The following is an 18,307-nucleotide window of genomic DNA, read 5'->3' as shown; positions in this document are numbered from 1 at the left end:
GTTTGGCAAACTCATTAGTCAACAGAGCCAAATATCAACAGTACGACCATTGAAATTTCTTTTGAGAGCCAAATCTTTTAAACTTAAACTATATAGGTAGGTACATTGTTATTAACTTAATTAGGGTACTCCTAAGCTGGCCTTTGCTAAAAACGTACTCAATCTGATTGAGGTACGTTCGCTGAGGTCAACCCCTTCCAACTCTCCCATCCACACTCGTCTTGTATACTTGTTTCGTCTATCTCCTTTCGTTCATCCTCTCTATATGTCCACCCCCCACTTCTTCTAATGCCACTTCTTCAAAATAGACTCGCCCAGGCCGAAAACCAACTTCTGCGCATGGGCCACGAAGTTTCAATCGCACTGTACGTGTGCCCGCACGTGGTATTTTGTGGAAGAGCCACACTCAAGGAGCCAAAGAGCCGCATGTGGCGGTTTGCCGACCACTGCTTTAAGTGAAACTGATATATAACAAAACCAATTTTACCCTAAGCTAATCAATATAAACAAGAGTTCAGTTCCTACAGTATCTTACCAAAGTTATAACTAAATGATGTTATTTGAGAACCTGCTATAATCTAAGTAGATACTCTCACTTCCAGGAGGTGGAGTTTAATCCCCTCTACCTTGATTATCCAGGTGGGGCAATCTAATCACACGAGTCCTTAAAATTAGAGAACTTCTCATCTTTAGTTAGAGGGTGATGTGACTAAGGAAGAGACAGAGTTGCATGTTGTTGGTTTTGAAGATAGAAAAAGGGAACTGTAAGCCAAGTAATGTGAGTGGCCTGTAAAGTGAAGAATATGGATTCTCCCCTTGAGCTTCCAGAAAGGAACACAGCCCTGCGGACACCTTTATTTTAGCTCAGTGAAGCTGTGCTAGACTTCTGACATACAGAACTGTGAGATAATACATTTGTGTTGTTTCACCACTAAGTTAGCAGTAATTTGTTACATCAGCCATAGGAATGAACAGAAGCACTTGTTATTGTACCCTTGTATCCTTATGTACAATAGTCAGCAACTTACTATGCAAAGATGGTGCCATTATACCCGCTCATGCAAGATTCCACAATGCCTTTGGCCACAGTTGAGAACACAGACTCCTACAAATGTAAGCACCAAATATGTTAACATTTCATAAAAATAAAAACCTTTTTCTTAAGCTGCATTCTAAAATATAACAACAAAGGTTGTGTGCTTAGTCCTGGCTGGTGCGGCTCAGTTGGTTGGAGCATCATCCTGTACACTGGTCAGGGCACATACCTCGGCTGCAGGTTCAATCCTGGGTCAGGTGCATCCAGGAGGCAAACCGATCGACGTTTCTTTCTCCCATCAATGTTCTTCCCCTCGGCCCCTCCCCCCCCCATCCCTCTCTAAATCAATTTAAAAATGCATATGTTGAAACCCTAATCCCCAATGTGATGGAGATGGGCCTTTGAGAGGTAATTAGGTCTCTCTCTCCCCTGCCCCTCCATCTCTCCACCAGTGAGGACAGTGGGAAGGCAGGTATCTACAAGCCAGGAAGTGAGTCCTCACCAGACACTGGATCTCTTGGCCTTGATATCTTGGACTCCCCAACCTCCAGGAACTGTTAAAAATCAATATTTTTTGTTTAGGCCATCTAGTCTATATTTTTGTTAAAGCTTCCAGGGCTGGCTAAGACCTCTCCTTAAATTAGGCAGATCAACAGTACTTATCAATCACCCAAGAGGCTGTGAAAAGTACACCTTCACTGGATGGAGAGAAACAGTGAAGCAGGCTTGCCATTCTGACACAAAGTTTAATGAAGGAAGAAAAAGTATTTAATAAAATTAAATTTAAAATATTTATGGACTGTCTGAGCTTCCTTATCTGAGGTCTATCAAACTAAATAGACCAGAAACAAAATCCTCACAAATAACAGAATCTTATATTTTCCAAAAGGAAAGTTACATTTCCAAAATGATCATTACCTGAGTGGTGTCCATGCCAGCAACATGATCAAAAGTGAAGGTCTTGGGCTCCGGGTTGGAGTGCAGCCGGAGAGTCGTAGAGGAGAGCACACTTAAGCATAAGTTTTGCTCTCCATCAGCTGATCCAGAACCCTCTGTAGGTGGACGAATTCGTACAAAAACTTTGATGGCATCACCTTCATTACTAAAGACAAAACATGTAGCAGCTGAGTTTACTGAAGAAAATGGATCAGGTGCATCCAGGCTCACATGGATCTGAGGCTCACATGGCCTCTACTGCTTCTATACTGAGAGGTTCCCCAACCAAGCCCAAGATTTACCCCGTTTACATTGACCTCTTTTATGAGTCCCACATGACCCACTCCCTTTACTGATTTGCTTCAGGACAGTCATCTTCACAAGCCTTTACTTGAAATCAACTCAAAGGGAGTTGATTCCAAGGAGCTCCAAGCACTGCTTGTCTCCAGTTTCCCTCTTAGAAGCTATAACAAAATGGGAGATATTGATCCCAATGTTTAGCCTGGAAGGTGAGAGGGCAGTGGGTGGAGAGGTGATTTCTTCCAGATTTCCGGGTAGCCAAGGACCCAGCCTAACTCTCAAACAAGTACCCTTTGTTTCAAGTACCCTTTACTATGCTACATTATTATTTTAAGAAAACTACCTCCTCAATCTCATTAACAAGATTTTTTTCTTACCTTGGCTGGTTAGACTGACAATTTGTCATACTGCGTAATTCAGCTAGAAAAGAAGATAAGAAGTAATTAAAGGTATTTAAAAGTACAATATATGATTACAAATACATCTCCTAGGGCAAAGGAAACTAAGGAGAAAATAAACAGATGAGACTACATCAAAATCAAAAGCTTCTGCACAGCAAAAGAAATCATCAACAAAATGAAAAGAGAGCCCACTGTATGGGAGAACATATTGGCAATGATACATCTGACAAAGAGTTAATGTCCAAATTTAAAATAGTTTTTCTTGAGATATTAATGTTTATTGCATGTAACATTATTATATTTAAAATCATTTTTCTTGAAATAAAAAACAAGAAAAATATATATATAAGGAATTCATACAACTTAACAAAAGGAAGACAAACAACTCAATTAAAAACCGGGCAGAGGACCTAAATCAACACTTTTCCAAAGCCGACATACAGATGGCCAAGAGACATATGAAAAAATTCTCAGTCACTGATCACCAGAGAGATGCAAATTAAAACGACATTGAGGTATCACCTCACACCTGTCAGAATGGTTACGATCAACAAATCAACAAATGACAAATGCTGGAAAGGATGTGGAGAAAAGGGAACCCTAGTACACTGCTGGTGGGGAATGCAGACTGGTGTAGCCATTATAGAAAACAGCATGGAGTTTCCTCAAAAAATTAAATATGGAACTGCCAATTGACCTAGTGATCCCACTTCTAGGAATATATCCTAAGAAACCTGAAATACCAATCAGAAAGAACGTATGCACCCCTCGGTTCATAGCAGCACAATTTACAATAGCTAAGATCTAGAAACAGCCCAAGTGCCCATCAGTAGATAAGTGGATAAAAAAGCTATAGTACACTTCCTCCATGGAATACTATGCAGCAGGAAAAAAGAAGGCTCTGTTACCCTTTGAGACAGCATGGAGGGACCTGCAGAGTATCGTGCTAAGTGAAATAAGGCAGCCAGAGAAAGACAAGTATCACATGATCTCACTCATATTGGAACCTAATGAACAAAATAAACTGTTGAAAAAAATAGATCTAGAGATATAGAAGCACGTCAAATCTCAGAGGGATGGCGGGCAAGGATGAGAGGTTGGGAGAGGTGGGAAAAGACCAACCAAAGAACTTGTCTGCATATATGCATAACCCAAGGACACAGACAATAGGGTGGTGGAGGCCTGGGGCAGGAGGCAGGGGTGTCAATGGGGGGAAAAAGGGGATACATGTAACACTTTCAACATAAAGGTGTGGAGTGAAGACATGGCTCTGCCACTAACATTTCCATCTCAAACAAATGACTTGCCTCTCTGTTTGTTTTCCCACCTTTTCTTTCCTTATCACAGCCACTGGCTGACTTTTCCTTTAGGACCACGAGATTAGTTAGGCACTAGGGGAGGTCCTCGTGGGCAACCAAGCATTTCTTTTTGAGGTGTCACAGAAAAAAATCCTCCATAGGTACAAAAGCCAAAGCTGCAGAGAGCACTGCATGGGCCCTCTCACCCCTATGTTCCCACTTCATGCTCCAGGTCTCTGGACTGCTGGGAATGCAAGAGGTGCTTAGATGGGATGTCATCAACCTCAACTTCGATAACAAACTTAAAGGAGGGGGAGAATTCCGCAGGGATAACACCAGCATCACAAAGGGGCACTGTGAATACCCCTGCTCCCATCACTTCTAGAAACTGATGTACGTAGACAGGGCAGAGTCCTTTAATAGACATACTTATACCACTTTGCACTAATATATCACAGGCATAAATTCTCTTGCTTGAGTCCAGATGTACTGAACAAATACTGTGGCTGTGCAGAAAGCATAATAAAACATTTTGGTCCAATAATGTACCAATTTGTGTGCTAATATCCCCTGAATACGAAAAATAGTGGAGGAGCCCTGACGGTGTGGCCCAATGGTTAAGCATGAACTATGAACCAGGAGGTCATGGTTCCATTCCTGGTCAGGGCACAGGCTGGGGTTGCAGCTCCATCCCCAGTGGCGGGGGCGGGGGCGGGGGGGGGGGGGGGGCGTGCAGGAGGCAGCCGATCAATGATTCTCTCCATCATTTTTTTTTTTTAATTTTTATTTTTCGCTAAAAGTATTACAAAGGGTATTACATAAGTGTCCTTTTTTGATTCTCTCCATCATTGATATTTCTGTCTGTTGCTCCTTCTCCCTTGCTCTCTGAAATCAATAAAAATGTTTATAAAAAATGTTTTAAAGATAATGGAGGAAAAGAGAGCATAAGGAGGTTCTCAGGTAGTGTTATAACTGACCTAAAAGGTTAATGAAACAACAAACACGTCAGAAGAGAATTACCATGGACAGCTAGAAGCTTTGTTGTTGGAAGGTGCAAACACCAAAAGTTCACAATGTCTTCAATCATCATAGGCTTCTCATTACGCTTCAAAAACCAACACTTAAAGAGGATTAGGCAATGTAAGCGGTGGAGCATGTCGTAAACAAGAACAGTAACGGACCAAGAAATTAGCGAAAATTAAAGGGTTTATCAAAGCCCTGACCAGTTTGGCTCAGTGGATAGAGCATCAGCCTGTGGACTGAAGGGTCCCAGGTTTGATTCCGGTCAAGGGCATGTACCTTGGTTGCGGGCACATCCCCAGTGGGGGGTGTGCAGGAGGCAGCTGATCGATGTTTCTAAACTCTCTATCCCTCTCCCTTCCTCTCTGTAAAAGAAAAAAAAAAAATCAATAAAATGTTTTTTAAAGGGGGGGGTATCAAAATTAAAAATGACAGCGCTCCTCTCCATGAAAAAAGGGAGGAATTGGAGGGGTCTCCCTGAGGGGATAATAGGGACTGTGGGAATAGACTCTGCTGAGTTGTGCCTTAATTGTCCCTTTTCTAAGAGTCTATAGCGGGCCCTGCGAAGAGAAAGACGTGCTGGAGGCACCTGCAACCTGGAGAAGTCCTCCCTGCAGGAAAGGGAGCAAAGTGGAAATGTGCAGAAGGTGCCGGCAGCAGGACCGACCCGAGGCTGCAGGCCGGGTCCCGAGCGAGGCAGCCCGGGTGGGACGCAGGAAGGGCCCAGCCACGAAACGCCAGGAGTGAGAATGGCAGACGCGCCGCGCTCGCAGGGGGCCCCGTCCGTCCCTGGCTCACGGCTCAGCCCAGGGCCCAGAACCGTCCCGGCTCGCGGCGTGCACCGCGTCGTCCCATGCATAGACCAAAGGGAAAAACGCTGTTCCTCAGCGTCTCTGGGGGACAAAGATTGCCCAGCCGTTCGGTGAGCTCCCGTTTTCACACGCTGCGGGGCGCCCAGAGGCGGCGTCCTTTCTCCGCTGTATTTGGGGGCGGGGACGGGGCGGCGGAGCCGGGCTGCGTACTTACTTTTGGAGCCGGGCGCCATGGCGCCCTCTCCTCTGAATGCCGAGAACAATGCGGGGATGCCCTCAGCTCCAGGCGCGCTGCGAACCGGGATTCCGCTCGTTCAAAATGTCCGCGGATTTGAATTTGGCGCCCAGGGAAGACGTTGACGTCAGCACCTAGGCGGCCATGTTGCCGGCCTCACGCAGGAGGCGGGGCCGTGTGACGTCACAAGTAGGCGCCGTCGCCTCGCGCACTCTCGGGACGGTCCCGAGAGCCGCTGTTTCCCTGAGCGGCCATGAGCAAGCGGAACCAGGTGTCTTACGTGCGGCCCGCCGAGCCCGCCTTCCTGGCCCGCTTCAAGGAACGGGTCGGCTACCGGGAAGGACCCACCGTAGAGACCAAGGTGAGCCCGGGCCAGTCGCGGCGCGGAAACGCGGCCCGCCCACCACTTCCGGCTTTTGCTTAGTCTTGGAGTCCAGGTCCCAGCCGGCCACTCCGCTCCCCCGCGCCCGGCCCTCGGTGTGAGTGGGCCTCGGACCCCGCGCTGGTCAAACGACGGCAGCCCCCTCTGCCCGGGACCCTCCTTGTCGTTTTCAGAGCGCCTGTTCCGTTCTCGAAAATGACTTGACGCAGGTAAAGCGCCTCGTCCTCGGTCGATGGTTAAGAGAGATCACTTTCCTGTCTCTCCTTCTCTCTCGCTTATTCCAAAACGCAGTTAGCACGGTGCACGGTAGTGTCGTCCTGTTTCCCAGATAAACTGAGGCCACTCGGTCAGGAGGCCTGATGTCTTAGGCGTGGGGTCTGGAACATCTTTGGAGGAATGCCTTGGGCATATTCCTATGCTTCGTTGTTGTAAAAAAGAAGCAAAAACAACATCTGGATAGTTTAGGATCTGAATAGTTTAGGGATGGGATCAGTGGGAATCAACTTTTGAGCCCTCCCAGGCTTCAACCCTACCTGGTTCCCACCAAAACCTGCCCTGCCTGATGGGAAGAGACCATTGTGCTTAGGGGGTATACGGAGAAATAACCTGGCACTTCGTGTCTAGCACTGGCACTAAGACCACCCCTCAAGTCACTAAGAGCTTAGTAAAAGACAGACGATTCATGTGAGTATGCGCTGAACCCAGGCATTATGCGGGGCCCTGAAAGGACAGAGATGGGACATCCAGATGCCGTATTCTTTAAGTCCTTCCGTCCGCCTCATCTCTGCTTTCAGAGGCCACTGCCTCTGCGAAGCTTTCTGAAGCTCCCAGATACTCCTCCTCTGCTCTTCACTGTGTCCATTTCATCTGTAATAACTCATATCATTTTGCATTTAAATTACTTGATCTGCGTATTTTCACTATCAAATCAAACTCTCAAATTATTATCTCAATCCGTTTTTTTTTTTACCACCTAGCACAGTGCCTCGCATAACATAGTGGGTGACAAGTTACATTGGTTAAATGACTATGCTTGTCATCAGGCAACGTTTCTTGGAGGAGGGGATATTTAGATTAAATCTTGAGTATGAATAGGTCAGGTAGGGATGGAAGGTACAGTGTGGGCAAAAGTGTAGAGATGGTGAGTTAGGGAATGTATGCAGAGGTGATTGAGGCGAGGCCATATGGACTATTCAGTATGCAACAAGGACCCATTTTTATCAGGAAGGGACTGATCCCTAGGACCAAAAATAGTGATGACAACAAAGAGGATGAGGTTTGGACTCAGATTCAGCAATGCAAAAAATGAGACCTAATTTTATTGTTTGCTTCAGATCATCACTAGGACCGCCCACAGATATTCCTCTGTTCACTGCCCATTTCATCTGTAATAACTCATCATTTTGCACTGTGATTTTAAGTTAACGTCTTTATGATTACAGTTTGGAATGATATCTTAGAACTGTGGAGGGAAAAGCTTTCCAATTAATACCAGTGATTTGGGCTTATTGATATAATCAGCAGACTTTTCCTTAGAGATACCCCATGTTCCTGTGTTGTGAAACCAAATTCATTCTTTATTGGTTTGGCAATATAATCATCATTCTAGTGATCTGTTAACAGAAAAAGAAAAGAGTTCATTATATAATTGAGTTCGAAATCATCTTATTCGACTTCTTGAGAGTTAATTCAGGAGTGACTTTGAACAGTCCTTTAAGGTTGCTGCCACTGTTCCTTCGACAGTTTCTCTTGTTTTCCAGCCAGTTGCATAAACAAATTCAGAATTAATGATTCTCAATCTAATGAACACCAGGAATGATTTCATTTCACTTTCCCATTTTCTTGGCTAAAAGTACTTACCTACCTACTTGTTGTCATTTTTTGGAAACTTTCAGAGAAAAATAGATAAAACTAATGAAGAATTAGTGAATGGATATCATTAAAGAGAATGCACTTGTCAAGTAATCTCATAATTTAAAAAGAAAAGCACAAAATATTTCCTATACCTCCATAATTTGACACACTTAGAAAACAGCTGAAAGGAGACATCCTAAACAAGCTGCTGGGAGGAGGGATGAGCAAAGCTGGGAGAAAGTGTGCCTTTCACTTGCTGCTCTCTGTGCTTGGAAGTGTTTGCTTACTTTTTGTCACACTTGGAGAGGAGATGGACGTGAAAGGGTTGATGAAGAGCAGGAGAAGTGGTTTAGCACTGCCCTGAGGAGGCTGGGGACCCTGCAGTGTGTGAAGCAGAGGCCCCTGACCCTGGAAACTGCAAGCTGGGGTCCTGCTGACATGGCAACTAATCCCATTGGATAGTCACCCCCGGGTAGCTTGCAGCCAGACCTCTTCCCTACGTGAGAGGTTAGGTTATTGAGTTGAAAATTTATTGCCAAACACATTTAGTCAATAAAGTTACCCTTCTCTCTTTAGTAGTTACAGTTTCTCGTAGGGACAGTGGTTGTATTTGGTTTAGGGTCAGGGACCTACAAGTCGTATGTGTTTTCCCCTAGAGAATCCAGCCTCAGCTCCCAGATGAAGATGGTGATCACAGTGACAAAGAAGATGAACAGCCCCAAGTGGTGGTTTTAAAAAAGGGAGACCTGTCAGCTGAAGATGTCATGAAAATTAAAGCAGAAATAAAGGCTGCCAAAGCAGGTAAGTCTGAAAGGATTCTGGTTTTTCTAACAATTTAAGGAGCCTGGAGTACAAAGTTACTTTATATAATAGTATGGTATGTTTGAAGGAGATAGTCCTACTTTCAAACTTTAGCTTTAACACTTAACAGATATGTAACCTTGAAGACGTTATTTTACTTCTCAACCTCAGTTATCTCATCAGTGAAATGGGACAATAACTGCCTATATTATTGGGTTGTTATGAGGATTAAGTATAAATATAAATAAAAACATTCTTTTTAAAAATAGGTGGGAAAAACAAACAAAAAAATAGGTGGTTAGGTTCACAAACTAGTCAACAGAAATCTATTTAATTAGTGCCTGAAGTGTGGTATGCTATGTAGTAAATTTTTTATTATTAACACTACGGTGTCGGGTGAATTTCCCGCCAAAATATAAGATGGCGCGGGCAATTATTTAGGTTTCCCGCGCAAAATCAGAGTTAGTTTAAAATGCCTATATCTTTTGAAGTATGGGTTCGATTGAAATGAAATTTTCGGTTTCTTGTGTAAAAAATGAAAATTTATTCAATCACAGACATTTTTTTATCTATTCAGTACATAAATAATTCGATATATATAAACTAAATACGAAAAACCCAAAAAATACTTATTACCTAAAAATATACACATATTTTTAAAGTTTAAAATAAAATTTTCATAATAAATCAAAACAAATAGAAATTAATAGTTTTTTAGCGTATGATATTTTTCAAAACACGCCCCTTTATGTAGAGGTATAGTCCAAAATTTGCACATGTAGCGTGTCTCACTGCGCAATTTATGAACGGAACATACGTGACACCTTCTCAAAATGTTTTTCTTTTTTCCACTTCCGACAATTGCCTGTAACGTATGCTTTCTCATGTCCATCGATAGCCTGCATGGTGTTCTCTACTTACAAGGGATTTTTATGATACCTATTACCCCAATGGGTATGAAACGGTTCGCATACGCAGGTAGGTATCTTTGTGAACGGCAAACAAACAAATATTTGGTAATACGCAGTTACAATCGGCCCGAGTTTACACGTTTCCCGCACTCCACCGCAAATCTATATGAACCGAGTTAAGACGGCTCCCGCGGAGTACGCGCAATTCACGCGAGCCGACTTAACTCGTTTCCCGCAATCCAAGTGCTAATAACTATTTATTACATGCTTTAGGAGAAAATGATGGAGTTCCAAACAGTCACTTCTCAAAATAGTTAAAAATACAGCCTGATTGTAATCATTTAGAGACTGGCAATATTATAACCCGTAGACTACTTCAGGGAGCGTTTAATAAGGGACTGCAGGTCTTGTCCCATACAGCCGAGAGGCAGTGGAGATGGCCAGGCTAACTGATTATAGGATTTCCTTAAATAAAATACAGGATTTTCTTGCCATTAAACTCTCCAATAAAGGCAATATAATGAGAGGGAAAAAAAGTTAAACTTTGTTTTTACTGCAGATGAAGAACCAGCTTCAGCTGATGGAAGAATCATGTATCGAAAACCAGTGAAGCGTTCCCCAGATGAAAAATATTCAGGTTTAACAGCAAGCTCAAAAAAGAAAAAGACAAGTGAAGATGAAATAAATCAACAGGACTCAGTTAAAAAGAACACACAAAAGCAAGTAAAAAACAGTAGCCTCCTTTCTTTTGACAGTGAAGATGAAAATTAATGAGTATAAACATTTTGGACTTAGTTTTTAAAGCATATGGGATTTTTAAAAATAATCTTTTTTTCCTATTATAAAGATAATACAAGTGCATTTTTGAAAATTTAGAAAATACCAAAAATAATTTTAGTAAAATAAAAACTATGTCCATCCATTAATACCTCTTTTGACTTGAAATGCAAACTGTCAATGTTAACTAGTATTATTAACACTTTGTTAATTCCCTTGTGGGGTGTGTATATATGTAAATTATATTTTTTAACAAAAACTATATTGTGATTGTATTGTGTCTGTTCTCTAGTTTCTCAGTTGACATTATATTGTATTTTCTAGGTCAGTAATAACCAGAGGATTTTGTAATGAAACAGATCCCCTACTGCATCTTTGTCTAGCAAAACCCCACTTTGGGTGGGGGAGATCATAATGTGTATAGTCAAGAATATTTCTCAGTTTCTGCTAAGGGTAGCCCTGTGACAGTTCTGGCAAGTTATGAGATATAAGTGGGCCTTATACAAGGAAGGATCTAATACAAATGATCTTCATACAAATTAGGATCTGATGTATAACATGGTGGTGACTCTAGTTGGTAAAACTAAAGAAAGAGCAACACAAATGGAAGTCTGCTTAATAAAGCTAGTATGTTTTTTGATATGGCAAGCATGAACCTTTGTCCAGTTTTATTGAGAAATAATTGACATATTACTATAAAGTTTAAGGCATACTACATGTTTTGATTTATATCTATTGTGAAAAGTATTTGAATACTTTTAAAGCTTTTGAAGCTTACTTTCAAATTCTTTCTAGAGAGGTTTTTACCATTTTACTCATTTAACATCTCCAAGAGCCCATTTGCCTCATCCATAACAGTGCACCTGCATGGGCTAGAACCAGCCTTTTTATCTTTGTCAATTTGATGTATTGAAAATGGTGTTTAATAGTTAAATTAAATTGACATTTTCTTTGATTTACAAGGGAAGCTAAATTTTTCATATTTAACCATTTTGTATTTCTTTGTCCAATTAACTTTTTGTTCATTTCCCATTAGTACAGTCATGTTTTTCTTACTAATTTGTAAGTTATATAATCTATCTTTTCTGTTGCTATTCTTTGTTTCTCATCCTCTGTATTAGATAAAGAATCACTTGTATTCTCTTGTTCTTTGTGTTTATTTTTTACATTTTAAAATTTGTTCTCTCTGGAAGTTATTTTGGTATACTTCTTTTCTTGAATAATTAAATTGACCTAGAACCACATCTGTTTCTCTCTGACTTGAAAGAACATCTGACAAGAGATTTCTCTCATTTTGGGGGGTAGGGGAAGGAGAGAAGCACAGTAAAGTGAGAGCCGTTCAAGATCATGCCTAATAGCCTAACAATTTTCCTCGTTACTGCAAATCAGCCAAAACTGGAGACTTGCCAAGATCCCATCCTTCACTAGGCACAATCATCATGAATTATAAATTTCAGCACATCCATATCATGAATTTGGTGCCACATCTATCTTTTTCCCATTTTAAGATCTAGTTTAAAGATGATTCAAAAGTGATTCATGTGAGTGGGCTAGGGAGCCCAATTGTCTCTAAATTGTACAACCTAGGCCTGGAGCCATTCTGTAATACTGTCTTTAATGTAGACTCACTTGTTATAAAGCCAAGTATTTTTCTAATCCATATCATTGCTATATCTATTCTTGGTACCAACATCACACTGTTTTAATTATTGTAAATTTTAATGTCTTAGTATAGAGGTTGGAATCTTGAGGGCAAGGACTTTACTCATCACTATATCCTCGGTACCCAGAACAATACCTAGCATATTAAGAGGATTACAAATATAGTTAGAATGAATTAATGTGTTTTTGTTTTGTTTTTTTAATACACCAGTGGTTCAAAAAATGTGGATCCTGAACTGTTGGCATCAGCACACCTTGGGAACTTAAAAATGCAAATTCTCAGGCATTGCCTAGTGAATCTGAAACTTTAGGAGTAGGACCCAGAATTCTCTTTAACAAGCCTGCCAGGTGGTTCTGATGCTCAGTCAAATTTGAGAAATACTGAGAAAGCCTATTATATTAGAACTACAATAAGTGAAATTAAAAATTTAAACAAATAGTATGAGAGACTTTAAAAGGCCTTAAATCTTGATATTTATCCTATTGATGAAGTCTTTACCATAGGTGATATTTAACAGCCAGGAAGCACATCTTGTGATGAAAGGCCAAGATACAGTGGCCTGTGAGATCTGCTGAGGAGCCTTAAGAAAACTGCTTCACCTTCTGTAAACTGCTAAGAACAGTGGGTTCTGTTATAAAAAATTGCCCTGTGCCAGGTTTTGAGAGCGTGTCTTCACAGCTGGAGAGAGAAGTATATGTGGTATCTCTCCCACATTCCCACTAATGGTAATTAATGGCTCAAACCAATGCTTACAAGGCAATTGCTCCTGAAAAAAGTCAATGCTGAGTTCCAGATAATCAACCATTCGAGAATCAACTTACTTTCATGGTTTTTATAGCCATATTTTAGAAACTGCATTATGCTACAGATTAGAGAAATGATTTCCTGTCAAAGGCCATCCTCACTTCATCTTCCAGAGCTGAATTTCTGGGTAGCAGTTAAGAACATGAAAAGGGCCCTAACCGGTTTGGCTCAGTGGGATAGAGCGTCGGCCTGCGGACTGAAAGGTCCCAGGTTCGATTCTGGTCAAGGGCATGTACCTTGGTTGCGGGCACATCCCCAGTAGGAGGTGTGCAGGAGGCAGCTCATTGATGTTTCTCTCTCATCAATGTTTCTACCTCTATCCCTCTCCCTTCCTCTGTGTACAAAATCAATAAAATATATTTTAAAAAAACACAAAAACATGAAAAGGGGGTTAGGGGGGGGAAGTGGTCCTAATATATGGTGACAGGAGATTTGACTTTGGGTAGTGAACACATGGTGCAATATACAGATCTTGTAACACAGAAACCCAAACCTGAAACCTATATGTTCATGTTGACCAATGTCACCCCAATAAATTTAATAAACAACATGAAAGGGACTGAGGAATGAGATAAAATGCTCTATCTCTCAGAATAAAATACCATCATCAGTCAGTGGTAACCTGTGATATTTTTATTTTCAGGAATTTAAAAAAGAGGTCATCCTCTCAAACTCTTTCCCAATGTAGCTCATGAGAAGTATTTCCCTAGATCAGTGATGGCGAACCTTTTGAGCTCAACATGTCAGCATTTTGAAAAACCCTAACTTAACTCTGGTGCCGTGTCACATATAGAAATTTTTTTATGTTTGCAACCATAGTAAAACAAAGACTTCTATTTTTGATATTTATTTTATATATTTAAATGCCATTTAACAAAGAAAAATCAACCAAAAAAATGAGTTCACGTGTCACCTCTGACACACATGTCATAGGTTCGCCATCACTGCCCTAGATACTCCTAATCTGTACCTAAGGGTAAATGTCCAGGACAACATATGCCCAATAAAATTAGAAACACCTGAGATCTAACAAATCTGTATTATACCACCAGTGGCATAATTACATGAAACCTAGCCCTCCCATCTAGTGACCAGCACTTTCATTAGGTCTGGTGCAGCATCCCCCAACTCCAGCCAATCTAAAAGGCTGTCTTCCTTCTTCGCTAACGCTTTCTTCTCCTTAAAAGCAAACAAACTGAGTCAAATCCCACTTGGTTTAGACAGTTAATCTTAGTGGGTTCCTCTCCCCGATTCCCTGTGAACCAGTAACCCAGCCACATTTATAAGCTCAAGAGAAAGGTGTACACCTCTGTCTAGACCAGTGGTATGCTGATGCCTTGCTCAGGCATAAGCAGGTTTCTTGCTCTGTGGCTTATGATCACTAGCCAAGCACAGGCCATTTCCATCCTGGATAAGCTATTGCTCCTCTGGAACAGAGGTTGGCCCTTCGTCCCCATGGCCTTCTCAGCAAATATGACTCCCTTCCAGAAATGGCATTATTCAAGAAAAGTCTCTCTTGACCTATTTCTTTCTTCAGCTTAATAGGATCAGGAAAGATCTCCCTCATTCTGATAAAAGCCTTCTTTACCAACATATATGTTGAGATCACCAGTTCTTGGTCCATATCTCCTTACTGGTAAATGAATATGGACCATCTTTCACTTGTCTCTCCTTTATGGGACCACTTCCACAGGCTGAGCAGCTTCCCCCACAGTAACATGGTCAGAGCTGCCTCAGAAATCTAGAGGCTACTTAGCACTACCTCAAACTGCTGCCTTTCAAAATGACAGTGTTTGGAAAAGCACCTAAGCCAACTGGTGAGTGAACATACATGACAATTTGGGAAGATAGGTGAGTGTAGTAAGGGAATGACAAACACTAACTTAAATGGCACCTCAAGGTATGAGAGTCACATGAGAAGAGGAGTGGCAAGCAACAAGGATTTATCTGAAAAGCAGGAACTTCCTTTCTACCCTGTACTCCCAGATGCCCACCTGGAGTAGGCTCTGCATTCTCCAAGCCCCCACATATATTTCTGGAAATACACTTATGAGGGAGCATGTAAAGGCTAGTTCATCCTTCCTTCCAGGAACTATACCTGCCCCCACTCCTCAGCCAGATTCCTAGCCACTATTTCTTGAGAAACTGCCATTACCTATTGCCAGGTTCATTCACCACTGTGAAGTTTCTGATGTCTGAAAAGCACTGAACTATGTCTGAAGAACTTTCCACATTCAATGCATTCATAAGGCTTCTCACCAGTGTGAATCCTGTAATGTTCGCTAAGGTGTGCATACTTGCGGAAGGTTTTCTCACACTCACTACATTTAAAGAGCTTCTCGCCAGTGTGAGTTCTATGATGTTCAGTAAGAGATGAGCTATGAGCAAAGGCTTTCCCACATTCTTTACATTTATAGGGCTTCTCTCCAGTGTGAATTCTCATGTGCTGAGTGAGGCAGGTATTCTGATTGAACCCTTTCCCACATTCATTGCATTTATAAGGTTTTTCTCCAGTGTGACTTCTCTGATGCCGAATAAGACAAATGCTCTGAATGAAAGCTTTACCACATTCACTGCATTTGTAGGGTCTCTCCCCTGTGTGAATTCTCTGATGTTTCGTGAGTGGGGTACTCTGAGTAAAAGCTTTGCCACATTCTTTACATTTATAAGGTTTCTCTCCAGTATGAATTCGCAGGTGTTTAATAAGGGATGGACTCTGACAAAAAGCTTTTCCACATTCCTTACATTTATAGGGTTTCTCTCCAGTATGAATCCTCTGATGCTGAGAAAGATTTGCCTTTGTTTGAAAAGTTTTCCCACAATCATCACATTTATGGGGTTTTTCCCCCGTGTGAATTCTCTGATGTTGTATAAGGTTTGAGTGTTTACGAAAAGAAGAGCCACATTCATTGCATGAGTAAGGTTTCTCACCAGTGTGGATTCTCTGATGATGAATGAGGTGTGTGTTCTGATTGAATGCCTTCCCACACCTATTACATTTATAAGGTTTCTCTCCAGTGTGAATTCTCTGATGTTCAGTAAGATGTGAATGATTGCGGAAGGAATTCCCACATTCATTACATTTATAAGGTTTCTCTCCAGTGTGGATTCTTTGATGCTGAGTAAGAAATGATCGACAACGAAATGTTTTCCCACACTGCTCACATCTGTATGGTTTCACTTCAGTGTGAATTCTTTGATGCTGGATAAGGAATGAACTACAACTAAAGGCTTTCCCGCATTCCTCACATACATAGGGTCTCTCTCCAGTATGAGTTATCTGATGTTGAGTAAGGGATGAGCTCTGAGTAAATGTTTTTCCACATTCGTTACATTTCCAAGACTTTTTCCGAATGGAGAGGGTTGAGCATTTACTTTGGTTTGAAATCTCATTGGCGTGTATGCTACTTGTCTCCCACTGATGTAGACTATCTTCTGTAGAAACCCTGAGATGAGTAACAAGGCTTGAGGTCAAAAGCAACCTCTTCTCAAAATTATATTCTTGGCTCATCATTTTAGGAAGTGCTTCCTTTCGGATGAAAGTTATTCCCCCAAAACCTCCTTCCTGGAAAAAGCATGACCTGGGCACCTCTTCAGGAGAGTTTTCCTTCATGCTCTCACATGCATATTTTTGTTCAAATGTAGAATCCCAGGATTCATCCTCTTGGAGCCTGTTTCCTACTGTCCCGGTGACTCAATTTCAGAGACTTCCTGCTCTGGAGCAGACTTGTTCACCCAACCTGAAAGAAACCATCAGAATCAATCTCTCTTATACATGGCAAAGTGAAGGCCCTTGAAGTTCTGGGACCTAACTTTGCAGGTCTCAGTAAAAAGCAAGTGGGACAACTAATTCAAAGTTGCAAGTGGTAGAAGAGATTTATATCAGGATAAGGTGATCACCATTAATTAGGAATTCCATGGAAAGGGCAGCTACAGACACCCAGAGAGTGAGAGAACCAGAGACAATGGAGATAAGGGGAAAATAACAAACAACAACAAGCTAATGATTAGGGTAAGACAGGAAACATGGATGTTTTATATCTAAAGAATGGAGGATAGTGGGAGAATGTAAAATGGCAAATCCTGGGAATGAAAGAGATAAAATGAGTACAGGGGAAAAATTGTCCCCAAGAGATACCCAGTTCTACCCCCAACAACCCTAAAGAGATGATAGTTTTATCGCCTGAGCTTCATTCAGTTTCTCTTGTAAAATTTCCAAAGCCCTGCTGCTTCTCCCACTGGTTGTACCTTGCTAACTCACCTGGAAAAATCTCTCTTCCAATCTCTCTTTTCAGCTCCTTGCATATTCAACATCCACAAATCTTCTCCTTGCTTTAATTATAAAACACTTCAAGGTTGGAAAACTGGGAGCCCTGCTCACAGGGGAAACAGGTAGAGATGGGATATCACTGTCCCAGTAGACAAAAATGAGAAAGAGCTGTTGCCTAGGGAGACTAAATGACTCACACAAAACTTGTCAGGTGAGCAATGTGACTGCATCAACAAAAATCAGGGTTGGCTTATAGCTTTCTAGGTTCACAAACTCCATTTGTCAATTCTCCAAGAAGTGACAGTTAGACAGAATGATATTATAACAAGCACTCAAGTAATTAATGAATAATTAAGAATATTATTTATAAAGATAATTAAGAAGTAGATAGGAATATTCAAGTTAATATGTATCTGCTGTCCATTATACAATAATATGTATGAAAAGTCAATTAATAAATTGAGAAGTTGTATGGGAGTCACAACAAGGCTAATGCATTAGTCTGATCCAGCCCTGCCGGGGTAGCTCAGCGATTGAGCATTGACCTGTGAACCAGGAGGTTATGGTTCAACTCCTGGTCAGGACAATCTTTCCCTCACTTTGTGAAATGAATAAAAGATATATTTTTTAAAAGGCTTCAGTTTAAATAAAACACTCTGTAAAGTAATTTTTTTACTTATAAAAGAGTTGAAAAAATAAAAGTAGTTTCTGGTGTTTGGAATGTCAAAATTCCAAAAGCTTATCCAAAAATGTCTCTTCATATTCTTCATATAAACCTTGACATGAGAAGTAGAATTGGCAGCATTA

The 18,307-nt window shown here is 41.3% G+C and overlaps 3 protein-coding genes across 4 annotated transcripts in view; 1 reads left to right on the top strand and 2 right to left on the bottom strand.

Moving 5' to 3' along the window:
- The window catches only part of KIF15 (kinesin family member 15), a 49,300-nt gene extending 43,166 nt beyond the window's left edge, over positions 1-6,134 (bottom strand). For both annotated transcript variants that reach the window (XM_070391064.1, XM_070391065.1), the window contains exons 1-4: positions 6,018-6,134; positions 2,650-2,692; positions 1,955-2,138; positions 1,029-1,105 (exon numbers count right to left, since the gene is read on the bottom strand). In XM_070391064.1, coding sequence (XP_070247165.1) covers positions 1,029-1,105; positions 1,955-2,138; positions 2,650-2,692; positions 6,018-6,036 — 323 coding nt within the window. In that variant the 5' untranslated portion in view covers positions 6,037-6,134. The remainder of the gene's footprint in view (positions 1-1,028; positions 1,106-1,954; positions 2,139-2,649; positions 2,693-6,017) is intronic.
- Positions 6,135-6,246: 112 nt separating this feature from the next.
- Positions 6,247-11,901, top strand: KIAA1143 (KIAA1143 ortholog). Its single transcript, XM_070391647.1, has 3 exons — positions 6,247-6,399; positions 8,931-9,075; positions 10,546-11,901. Exons 1-3 carry the CDS (start codon positions 6,292-6,294, stop codon positions 10,755-10,757), a joined length of 465 nt encoding a protein of 154 aa, XP_070247748.1. The 5' UTR covers positions 6,247-6,291; the 3' UTR covers positions 10,758-11,901.
- The window catches only part of LOC138992734 (zinc finger protein 197-like), a 53,741-nt gene continuing 44,787 nt past the window's right edge, over positions 9,354-18,307 (bottom strand). The window contains 1 exon segment of the mRNA XM_070391648.1: positions 9,354-16,558. Coding sequence (XP_070247749.1) covers positions 15,398-16,558 — 1,161 coding nt within the window. The 3' untranslated portion in view covers positions 9,354-15,397.

Source organism: Myotis yumanensis, unplaced genomic scaffold (assembly GCF_028538775.1).
Source record: "Myotis yumanensis isolate MYYU_CA2020_CCGP unplaced genomic scaffold, mMyoYum1.0.hap1 SCAF_14, whole genome shotgun sequence".
Lineage (NCBI taxonomy): Eukaryota > Metazoa > Chordata > Mammalia > Chiroptera > Vespertilionidae > Myotis > Myotis yumanensis.
The sequence above is the reverse complement of the archived record's forward strand: the minus strand, read 5'-3'. Positions and strand labels throughout refer to the sequence as shown.

Excerpts from the sequence above, each read along its gene's own strand:
- KIAA1143 (XM_070391647.1), top strand. The coding sequence starts at position 6,292 with ATGAGCAAGCGGAACCAGGTGTCTTACGTGCGGCCCGCCGAGCCCGCC. Across the intron at positions 6,400-8,930 it reads GACCCACCGTAGAGACCAAG|AGAATCCAGCCTCAGCTCCC; the intron begins GTGAGCCCGGGC and ends GTTTTCCCCTAG. Across the intron at positions 9,076-10,545 it reads AATAAAGGCTGCCAAAGCAG|ATGAAGAACCAGCTTCAGCT; the intron begins GTAAGTCTGAAA and ends TTTTTACTGCAG.